The sequence below is a fragment of the Ornithodoros turicata genome, chromosome 9, assembly GCF_037126465.1.
Source record: "Ornithodoros turicata isolate Travis chromosome 9, ASM3712646v1, whole genome shotgun sequence".
NCBI lineage: Eukaryota > Metazoa > Arthropoda > Arachnida > Ixodida > Argasidae > Ornithodoros > Ornithodoros turicata.
This window is the reverse complement of record NC_088209.1, coordinates 41,810,346-41,821,820: the sequence shown is the minus strand read 5'-3', so window position 1 is coordinate 41,821,820 and position 11,475 is coordinate 41,810,346. Positions and strand designations below refer to the sequence as shown.

At 44.6% G+C, this 11,475-nt stretch overlaps 1 protein-coding gene across 1 annotated transcript; it reads left to right on the top strand.

The window, feature by feature from the left end:
* The first annotated feature begins 316 nt into the window (after positions 1 to 316).
* Positions 317 to 11,144, top strand: LOC135368992 (protein O-mannosyltransferase 1-like). The gene is made up of 19 exons (XM_064602585.1): positions 317 to 585; positions 689 to 864; positions 934 to 1,037; positions 1,132 to 1,182; positions 1,254 to 1,512; positions 2,041 to 2,106; positions 2,195 to 2,288; positions 2,853 to 3,008; positions 3,198 to 3,359; positions 3,450 to 3,508; positions 3,978 to 4,070; positions 4,149 to 4,245; positions 4,991 to 5,083; positions 5,151 to 5,265; positions 5,887 to 5,987; positions 6,090 to 6,206; positions 7,084 to 7,210; positions 7,327 to 7,501; positions 8,334 to 11,144. The coding sequence occupies exons 1-19, from the start codon at positions 454 to 456 to the stop codon at positions 8,518 to 8,520; spliced, it is 2,364 nt and encodes a 787-aa protein (XP_064458655.1). The 5' UTR covers positions 317 to 453; the 3' UTR covers positions 8,521 to 11,144.
* Positions 11,145 to 11,475: the final 331 nt, after the last annotated feature.

The window sequence follows — 11,475 nt, the reverse complement described above, 5'->3', positions numbered from 1 at the left end:
GCACGTAGTATAGCAGCAGGTTGTAGCCCAAGTGCAGTAGATAAATTCGACACACACAAGTTTTGGACGTCGATGTCGCAACCACGAATTACGCCGGACACAACAGTGTTCTCATACATGTGAAACGTCGCATTTCGTCCAACTAAAGAAGTCATGGAGCGCAAGAAGTGTTCCCTCAGGTAAGCCCTTGCGTCTTGTTTCTTTTTGAGGTCTTCATCTACGTCGTGGTTGGCCTCAACATGGTCTTCGCCGAGCATTTTCAAGCAGAACAGTCAAAACAATTTTGCCGGAAATACCGGTTCTTTTGACACTTCCGGTAATGGCTGCCACGTGGGAGCAGTTGACAAGTTTTCGGGTGGGATGTTTTTGGTGAACTAACGTGATTAACAGGCAGATGCCGTCTGTCTCTATCTTCTTATTGGTACTAGGGTGTCAGTCTTGTAATTTGCGAACATGAACGAAGCCAAAGGACGAAGGAAAGACTCGCCTGCAAAGACGAAAGCGAAGGTCGAAGCGACGTCGAAATCGGCCCCAGACTCGAACGGTGAACTTCACTCAAACGAAACTGTGACAGAAAGAGTGCCGGTAACAACTTTGGGTTCATGCATTTCGTGTTTTATTGTGACAGTTTTCGTGCTAACGTATTGCAGTAACTTGTAAAAACAATTACATCGCTGTTGGTTTACAGGTGAGCACCGCGAAGAAATGCGAAAACGCGACCTCGGAAGATACAGAGCTAACTTCGTGGTTCAGCGTGAATGACTTTTTTACTGTCAGCATCGAACTGGACGCGGCTTCCGTGCTGCTGTTTATTGCGGGATTCATCACACGGATGTGGAGGCTAGAAGAACCACGGGGAATAGTGTAAGAAACCAAAGTTTGGATTTGTCTCAAGTTTCCAACGCACACACACAACACTTTTTCTGTCTTCAGGTTTGATGAATTACACTATGGAAAGTTTGCGAGCTTATACATGAAGAACACCTTCTTTTTCGACTCTCACCCACCACTGGGAAAACAACTTGTGGCACTGGCAGGTACCTCTGCTTTTCACGTCGCATTCACGTAACAAAATTCAGCGTAATGATTTTCGATTTTAAAATGAGCATTTAAATTCCCCCCCACTGACAGGTCACCTAGCTGGATTTGATGGAAATGCACAGTTTGACAGGATTGGTGGAGGTAAGAGCTGCAGGATAACTCATATGTCTGTTAAATTGCCCTTTGACCATGCCCTTTTCCTCCTTGCGCAGCGTATGGACCGTCGGTTCCTCTGTGGTCCCTCCGTGCCGTACCGGCACTGTTTGGTGCCGTACAAGTACCCGTCATGTATCACCTCTCCTCGGTACTGGGGCTGGCTAAACCCGCGGCAGTGCTGGTGGCTGTCCTGGTGCTGTTTGAGAACTCTCTGCTTACCCAGTCTCGGTTCATCCTCATGGAGAGCATGCTCATGTGTTTCTTTACAATTGGGCTGCTCTTTCTGCTCAAGTTCAGAAAGGAGAACCAGCTAAGGTAGAGTTCCTGACCGTGTTCCACGATGCAAGCCGAAATGGGTCTTTATTGGTTCAGTGACGGTCGCTGTTCAAGGAGAATGAAATTATATTAAATCTTGCGGTGCCAGCCTGGGTGGATTGATGTGGAAGAGTTGTTTCCAACTTCTAGCTCTAAATGCGTTATTTTCTCCCAAACCTGAAGCCAGACTTAATTTTGGGATCAAAAATTCTGGTTCGCTTTATTGAAATAGACTTTCCGCGACTTCCCGCTGCTGGACTTCACCGGGAGAATCAAATTACGAACATCACTGCGACAAAATGGGACAAATTTCACTAGCTATTGTATACTTTACCATTCGTATTTTGGATTTTTGAAAAACACTGACCCTTGGGCTGTGCAGTTGTACAATATACAAAATTTAATGGTTTCGCTTCACTATTGGACCAGTCACGGTTTCAGGATGTCCTAGGAGATTTCAGTTACCAGAGCTTGTAACATGAGTACCGTTTCCATTAATGCAACAAAAATTTGTACTTAATTCTGCAGGCCATTCGGACCTAAGTGGTGGCTGTTTCTGATTCTGGCCTCTGTCTTTTTGGCCTGTGCTTTGTGGTAAGGCTTTCATCTTGCTGTTGCTACTTACACTGCTTTCCGCTGTACGTATGTTCTTCTGCAACACCCTGTAACCACTCTGTTCCAGTGTCAAGTACATCGGCATCTTTGCCATCTTCCTGGCAGTGTACATCCTGGCACGAGACTTCTGGAGCATGCTCGGTGACAAATGCCTGTCTGATGTAAGCGAGCAGTCTCTGTACCGTGCCTTCGGATTTGAGGGCTCTCAGTTGTGTGCATCGGGGTTGCAGAGTTGCCACTGCGGGGTTGGAATGATTCCGGAATCATTCCAGATTTATGAGGGCCCAGAATGGAATGGAATGGCAGAAACTGTCCCAGGAATGGAATGGAATTAGCTTTTTTTTTTTTTTCGCAGGTGGAATGGAATTGGAATGGGCCGGTCTGGGTGCCGCACACGGTCAAGGGCGAAATAACCTTGTCTTTTCTTTTATTGATGGAATTAAAGGAATGGGATGGGGTTGCCAAGCCATTCCAGGAGTGGGAACTGGCCGTACCTTTTCATTCCGAGTAATTGAAAGGAATGGAATTGGAATGGAATGGGTGGTCCCATTGCGCAACCCTGCTGTGTATGACATGGCTGGTGGTAACTTGTGTATATAGCACATTGTTGCACAACTGAGTAGCTGGGGGGCAATATTGTTCTTCTTCTACTGTTTCTACTGCCATGCTCCCATACCTAAGTCCCCCACACAGGATAACTACACTGTTCTTGGACAATTTTACAGGGTATACTATGGCTCCATTTCCTAGCCCGCTTCACCGTGGTCACCGTAGTCACGTCGGCGATTTACCTTGGGGTATTTTACATCCACCTGACCACTCTGGTCAAAGCCGGTCCTCATGACAACGTTATGACGAGTGCCTTCCAGGCCAGCCTCGAGGTGTGTTATTTTATTGCCTTCATTATGCTATGCCATTTTGTAATTTCTGTCGTCTCTTGGAACTGACAACGCAGGTTTAGCTAACTTTTGTCTTTAATACGATAAATTGGCTTATGTTTGCTCGTGCTATTACGAAACGTTTTTATTTATTACGTTATTAATTATGTTATTACATTACGTTCACAAAAGGGTGGACTTGCATCAATAACCAAGGGCCAACCCCTGGAAGTGGTACACGGGTCGCAGATCACACTGCGACACACGCACGGACGTGCATGTTGGCTGCATTCGCATCCCCACGTGTACCCAATCAAGTACCCTGATGGTCGGGGCAGTTCCCACCAACAGCAGGTACTGAGCATACCTCATACCTTTAGGGCTGGTATCATTGCGCCGGAGAAATGTAAATTTTTTTTCTTTTAATTATTATTTTGGAATTAGGTGTCATGCTACAGCTTCAAGGACGTCAACAACTGGTGGATAGTGAAACGTCCTAACGTGTAAGTGATTACTACTAGCATTGATGGCGTTAATCATTAATCAGTCATCGATCATCATAACACCATTTCTAGTACCGTGATATAATCATTCACATAGTATCACGTGGTAGTGTGGTTGCCTTACATCACTTGAAAAAATGTACTTCTCTTTAGAGATGGCTATCACGTAAGTATGCGAGTATATTCATAAATAACGAAAATGTTGAACTTTCCTTTTGGTATTGGAATTTCTGTGTGTGCTTGTAAGTGTACACTTTGTGGAGCTCCATTACAACTTATCTGATGAAAATAAGACATTTAGCACCATACACTGCTTACATTATCTTGCTCCTGCCTGCATGAAACCTTCATCATGGTAAAATCTCCTGTACAAGTGGAGTTGCGCCCTGCAATGCTTGTTTAAAACTTTATTGCATCATTCATAACTAATGTCCATTGTTAAAGACGTCTTACTGGTATCTCACATCAGGAAAGACATTGTTGTGTCAGATCCGCCTGACAAAATCAAGCATGGAGACATTGTGCAACTCATCCACGGGATGACAAGTCGGGCACTCAACAGGTAAGCTCTGTGTTTCCGTTCGACATGTATCGTGTGACATGAGTGCTGAGTGAGTCATGTCTCTTGTGCCGCCGCCAGCCATGATGTTGCCTCCCCGTCGTCACCTCAGCACCAGGAGGTTTCGTGTTACATCAACTATAACATCTCGTTTCCAGCGCAGAACCTGTGGCGTGTGGTAAGGAGATTCGGGACTACTTAAAGGTGTTGTAAAGCAGTAGGGCTGCAATCTCAGAAAATTTGTCTATTTGATAGCCAGAGCCTTCAGTACCCTTACATATCACAATTTTCGTCCCAATCGCACTCGTAGTTCTTCAGAAAATTAAAATTGAAAATTACGGGCAACACTGTGTCAAAGTGGCCACCGACTGCGCATTGGTCGTCAAGTACGGCGGTAAAACTACATTGCATGCTCATAACACTGTGTCTAACACAAACGAAGCCGGCTACGTAGCCGTCAGGAGCAGCAAGCCAGTCTGGATCATAGATCGCTGTTGCTTGACAGATTGGGAATTATCTCCCACCAGACGTCACTCTGAGCCGTTTTACCGCAATTTTACTAGCTAATTAAAAATATTTAGCGTTCCCTGTCGCATGTATGACTTGTGCTGGATTTACAAGTACTAACAAGCTCTTAAAGTACGCCACCAACCTAAACTGTGTCTGCTGCTTTACGGTACCTTTAACATTTTATGAGGCATAGCGCATTTTAGTATCACTGCCACTGTTACAGGGAGTCAGAGTAATGTTACCAATGATGATTCTGCTCTATGTGTTGGTTAGTTAGCGGATTTGGAGGTTGTCTTTCCAAAAGGTCCTTCCTACAAATAAAGGTCTTCCAAGTATATTAATGCCTGCCTAGAGCTTCTGCTGTGCAAAGCAAATTAGAGCACCATCTTATTGAGTTATTATGTTATCTTTAGGACATCCTTAATAAGGACACAGAAGGAGCTGTCTGGCACACGATTCACTCCCATGTACGGCTCATCCACGTGAACACCTCCCAGGCCTTGAAAGTGGGTCTAGCTTTAAAACTTGTACGAATATCTGCTGAGCAGTCGCTTATCTGTCCCTTATCTACAGTTCAGTGGGAAGCAGTATCCCGACTGGGGCTTTCACCAGCACGAGATTGTGACGGATCGCGTCATCGACCAGGATGACACACTGTGGAACGTCGAAGAGCATCGCTACACCAAGAGTACGCGGCTCCTGATATTTCTCCGAGTACCTAAAACCAGAGGTGGCAAATGACAACATCTCATCAACAGAGCTGCCATGTACAAATACGCTTGCCACACAGGAAATTAAGTGCCATTTTCAGCGAACATGGGAACATACAGTGGCGTTACACAAAAATGACATTCCCTTAGCAAAACTGATTCACTTTTGCTCTGGCGCGGACCGCGGACTCTCAGTGACACAAAATGCACCAAAAAAGAAAGTATAACATCAACACTTCCACACTGTTTTTAAAAAACATTAAAGAAAGGAAAAGAATGACTGAGAAGTGGACATATATAGTACTCTAGTGTAATGCGTTCCTGATGCTTCACGGACCATCATTAGGTATCAGATTAGATTTTCTTTCGCTGTGCAGCTCTATGCAGCACAAACGAATTACATGAATTCCGTGTGAAAGTCATTTGCTGGAAATGTCATTCAATTTCCCATGTGACAGTGGGTTGTGTTCCCATGTGACTGTGTTCAAAATCTCAGCAGCACCTAACCTGAAGCTTTTGCACAGGCATTACACGTGTTACGTGCACACTTATTATAATTAATTTTTCAATTATTTTATTTAATTATATTAATTTCTCAGACGCTGACGAGAAGGAACGCGAACGGGACATGGTGTCTGCCGAGTTCGTGCCGTTGCAGCCAACTCATCTCAGCTTCTTCCAAAAGATGTGGGAGTTACAGGTCGGTCCATGAAAGGAAAATCTTCCGCACTCCACAGCTCAGTAGCCTGCGCACTTTTTCGACTTGACGGCTCGCTAACGAGTCTCGAAACTCACGTTCCAGTACAAGATGCTGAGCGTGAACCAGGAGAACGTCCAGGACCACGTTTACAGCTCGGAACCTGCTGAATGGCCACTCATGGCGCGAGGCATTGCATATTGGGTCAGCACGACCAGCAACGTACGTGATTGGATATCTCATGATTGAGTATACAATAATTTCGTGCATATAATCTCAGAGTCTGTTGAAAAAAAGAAGTACAGAAAAAAAAGCCTGTCTGCCAAAAAATGCCAAACTGCAGCTTTGTAGACCCTTGTGTTTTGGGGTATTATGCTTTTTTTTTTTTTTATTGGTTTGGGGAGGTAAAAGGGGGATTTTACGTCAGCAGCTGTAAAATTGGGTGATACCTCGTGAGAGAGAGTAGATATTTTGGTGATATGGTGATATGATTTGGTGGTGATATACTTATCTGCCGAAGTGTTTGTGTCTCCTCAAACTATCCGAGGGAGAGTGGCTTGTGCGAGGCATGTTTCCTCGAGCGCAAAGGAGCTGCCCTGTATGTGCTACCTACGGGCGTGAGGTTTGGGTAGTACCTGCACACTCTCGAAGCCTCGTTTGACTGGCTTTTCATTTTCCTGCCATGGATAGATAGAGCCTGAAGTTTTAGGGTTTTACCCGATTCTTCCCCGAATTTGCACCCCGAATTGAAGGTTGCCCCTTTAGGGCGAAACCCAATTTTTACCCGGCAAATTGCCCCCTCTCTGGGATGTCTGTAGGAATGCACCGACTTACTGGTTTGGCAGGAAAATGTAGTTACATCACCGTTTGTACCAAATCGCTACAGTTAGTTTGAATAACTGAGCCGATTTCTCCCCGATTTTAGCGTAATTGAAGTTTTTTTTACCCGAATTCGCACGAATTTAGTGCGCACGTTTATTTACCCGATTTTTACCCCCCCCCCCCCCAAATTTAGAAAAAAATATTTCCCGAAAACTTCAGTCTCTATAGATAGACAGATAGATACATCCAGCTTTATTTCGGCTTCACATTTTTTCAGGCACAGATTCACCTGATAGGCAACCTGCCAATCTGGTACACAGGAACGCTGTTCCTCGCTCTCTACCTGGCTGTCTTTGCCATTTACATCATGAGACGGCACAGGTCTGTCTACGACATCCCCAACGGTACGTATCCGTGGTATTCCGTGGTATTCGTATACGGTATCCGTGGTATTCCTGCGCTGATATGACTGGCGACATCCCAGAGTCTTGTGAATCTGAAGCTCCCTCTAATTTTGCAGATGTGTTTGAGAACTTTCGGTTCTGCGGGGAACTGTGCATCGTGGGCTATGCTCTACACTTGGTGCCATACTTCTTTGCCGACCGTACGCTCTTCCTTCACCACTACCTTCCTGCTTTGCTCTTCAAAATCATCCTCATTGGTGTTGTCGCGGAGCATTTAGATTATCTCATCTGGTGAGTACACACTGCCTTAAGCCACTTTATTCTTCTATCACCATGCAAGGGAAGTGCTTCAACTCTTCTCACGTTTTTTCTGAACTGGAGGAGGCATCCTCGATGCCTCCTCCTGCCTCGTACGTGTAGCGCCTCCAAGCGGGTAATACTCAACTTCTCAAGCGCCATTGGATCCCATGCTCTTTGAGATGTTGACACGTTGCACACTTGGTGGCGCCATGCACTTGTTCAATGGCCATTGGTTTCAATCATCATTGAAGCCTGCCTGTGTTACCAGGGGTATAAGAATCACAAGGAATTCTGCTGGTCACTTTCATGCAGCACAGTGTAGTTTGAAAGAACGTAGAAAGAAAAGAACGTTGGAAAGAAGGAAAGAACATTGACAGTAAGGAATAAAGAGCAAACGGAAGGACCAATCCCACCAATGAAGTGCATCGCACGTAGCACCGAAGCGACCAGTATAATACCACTGTCACACGGGCAGTCGTCAATGATCATTGACATCAATGGTCACTGAACATGCGCAAGTTGACATATTACACGCTTGGTTGCGCTATGCACATGTTCAATGGTCATTGATTTCAATGATCATTGAACACTGCCTGTGGGAGGGGCATAACACACACACACAAGCCAGTGTTAGATTTTCTGCACTACAATAAACAGTGGCATTCACGACCAGGCTCCTGTAACCTGCGTGTTGGACACACAAATTGCACCAACCCATGGCTGAAAGGATCCTACAATAATTGTTCCGTGACCATTGTTACTTATGCTGCTCTTCTGGCATGCTGAAGCTTCCTTTTTTTTTTCTCTCTCTTTCTCTCTTCAGCTCAGTTGCACGAAGGCCATGGCTGAAGTACGGCTACTACACGGCCCTTGGTCTCTGGCTGGTTTACGTGGCCTATGTCTTTTCAAAGTTCTGCGTCTTCTCGTATGGCACCACCGCACTGTCTGCGCAGGCTGTGCTGGACCTGAAATGGAAGCCTTCTTGGGACTTCATAATTCATCGACCCTGATCTCTCTAGGGGATCAATATTAATTGCGATCGGGGCATCTTTTGTGTCCCGTCTGTAAATAGTGTTCACCACCTTCGAGGAAGCGTGGTCGTGCTTGTACAACGTGAAAGTACATGTGCCTTTGAGGTGAAGAGGTCCTTGGGAAGGAACATTGCAGGTGTGATGCACAAATCTTGTGGCGGATGTTTTAATACTCATTTATGAGCTTTGTCTTAAAGGAGCACTGAAGTGACCCACACTTTTTTTTAAATTTCTTTCACTCTTCTTCATTTTCTTTTTTTTTTTTTTGCCCTGCAGCATGTTTTGCAACGAATAAAATGAGCTCCTGCGAAAGAATCACGAGCGCAGGCGACCTACAGACTACGTTAAATGTTACTGCATTGCCCCTGTAATGTTCAGTTGTTCAGGTCAGACTATTTATATGACTCTATTTATATTTATCCCTCCCCCCTCTTTGGAAAGTCACCACAGATGGGGGTCCTTTTAATGTGCATCGGAATCTCCACACTTTCTGGTTTTCTGGAAAGAAATTACATGTAGACAGGCAATTCTGTAAAGGCAAAGGTGCTACAAAAACAAAAAGTAATAGCTTCGGACACTCTACAGCATTAAATCAAGCAAATGAACCTTACCGATGCACGCCTTGGCAACCTTACAGTAAGTTAGTTGGAAGAGAACAAAAGAGGAACGTCTAGTTGCGCTGTACGTGTTTTCATGCTAAGTAGAGTGTGCTGTGGTACACTTTGAATAATCCAATTTAGAATTCACACATTTCAGCTGTACCAGTGTGAATCCTCTGATAAAGCGATAATCGGAAGATGGTGATTTTGTTACAAGGAGCGTCTATGTTAATGGCAGTGACAGTAGGAACCTGTTATTTGAGCAAGCGCTTCTGTGAGCTGTGTGTCTGACAACTAAATACCCGTCTGAGAAGCATTTATTTATTTTCTGTTTTTATCTTTAAATGTTTTTCGTGTTACATTAAAGGAGCAGCTTTCAATCAATCAAATAGAGTTTATTGTTAAACGAACAAAATACATACAGTGCGTATACAGATGGAGGTCCTATAGGTCCTAGCTTTAGAGCGCCAAGATCTGGAATACTTCCTAAGGCATCATCGAACAGTTACGTTACATAATGTTCATGGTGTACCTTTTTTGTTTGTGTTTTTATTCTATTGTAACAGCAGAAGGTAATATACTAAGCATTAGCTAATGTATCCTGTACTGTTACCAGATCTAAGGATATTTTATTGCTGTTACTACTTTCAGTCATCCTTTTTGGGTGTCGGAGACGTTTTTTTTTTACTTAAAATTGCACCTAAAGTGATGTGACTTGTGGTGTTTTAGCCACATGTACCATTTACGTTTCGTCGAACGTTACACCGAACCTCGATATAACGATGTTCACGGGGATCGCGATTTCTTTCGTTGTATCGAATATTTCGTTGTACCGAAATTGATGAAATTTTACGAAAAAAAATTATGCCGCGAATTGTGAAGTGGCAAGCAACATAAACGTATTTTCGCAGTAGAATCACGATTGTACAAGCATGGACGTTTTTTACTTAAAATTGCACCTGAAGTGATGTGACTTGTGGTGTTTTAGCCACATGTACCATTTACGTTTCGTCGAACGTTACACCGAACCTCGATATAACGATGTTCACGGGGATCGCGATCTCTTTCGTTGTATCGAATATTTCGTTGTACCGAAATTGATGAAATTTGTAGAAAAAAAAATTACGCCGCGAATTGTGAAGTGGCAAGCAACATAAACGTATTTTCGCAGTAGAATCACGATTGTACAAGCATGGACGTTTTTTTTTTTAAGTCCGCGCCGGAGCGCCTTATACATAACAGGCTTCGTTTTGGGATATGTAGCGCGAACACTTTGTGGGATCTCTATGAACGGCAAGACCAGACACACTGCCGTGCGATTCGTGCGCATCACTCTTGCTCGTACAGGAAACTGCACTCAACGAATCGGATGCGCCGTTGTCGGCCGCCTCCGTCTCCCTCTTCGGATACACCGTCGCCGGCCGGCTGACGTCACACGCGGCACGGGCAACGCAAGCACGATCGCTTGCGGTCACGGCAGAGACGATCTTTCCGACCTTGCCGACGAAGGATGGTTGAAGACAGAGACGGCATAAACGCACTGCCAAAATGAACACGCGCTGCGCTTGCGCCTTTTGCTTGTTTCTTTTACCTTTGGGCACGTGTTAGGGATGTATAGTAAAAGCTGTTTTGAGAACTTTCCTTTCTTTGTATCGAAATGCCGGCGAAAAACTCCTTCGTTCTAATGGGAGTTAAAATGCGTTGTTCCCGAGGGCGTGTCGACGGCGAATGTCAATTATTTCGTTATATCGGGAATTTCGTTGTATCGCGTTTCGCTGTAACGAGGTTTTATTTTAGTTACTGTTTTACTTTCAAGAATGATTGGCATATTCCGTGAAATACACGCCAATGTCTCGTATGTGTTCCGCTAACGTCTAACATATTGAATATGTTTCTACATCATGTTTGTAAGTTTTGCCTTGTCTGTGACAAGGGCGTGATTGTTACGTTCTTGTCGGGTGACAAAATGATATGGAATAAATTGTTTTTCTCTTTCATAATCGGCACACTGCTATGCTCGTTACTGATTACGTACACTTAAAAATTTCCGAGTTACAGTTTGTAAAAGTACCTAAATTATTTTACAGGGTGCCACATGAAAGAAGTAAACGCTTAGCTTTGAAGGTGACCATGCGCAGGCTCATATTTCAGGTGGTGGGTTGAAATCGTGCCTCCAGCTGTGCCGTCTCAGTTCTTTCCTGGATTTTCCGTCCGGCTTTCCTGATGGATGTTGGCACAGTTTCCCGGAAGTCGGCCCAGGACGCTTTGCTAACCCCCCTCCCACCATCTGTTTCTTCTGCTGTCCTCCCTCCATCTGGGCTACGGTGGCTTCGCG

Coding starts and splice junctions, on each gene's coding strand:
- LOC135368992 (XM_064602585.1), top strand. CDS start 454: ATGAACGAAGCCAAAGGACGAAGGAAAGACTCGCCTGCAAAGACGAAA. Junction 1,038..1,131: donor ACAACTTGTGGCACTGGCAG/GTACCTCTGCTT, acceptor CCCCACTGACAG/GTCACCTAGCTGGATTTGAT. Junction 7,211..7,326: donor TGTCTACGACATCCCCAACG/GTACGTATCCGT, acceptor CTAATTTTGCAG/ATGTGTTTGAGAACTTTCGG.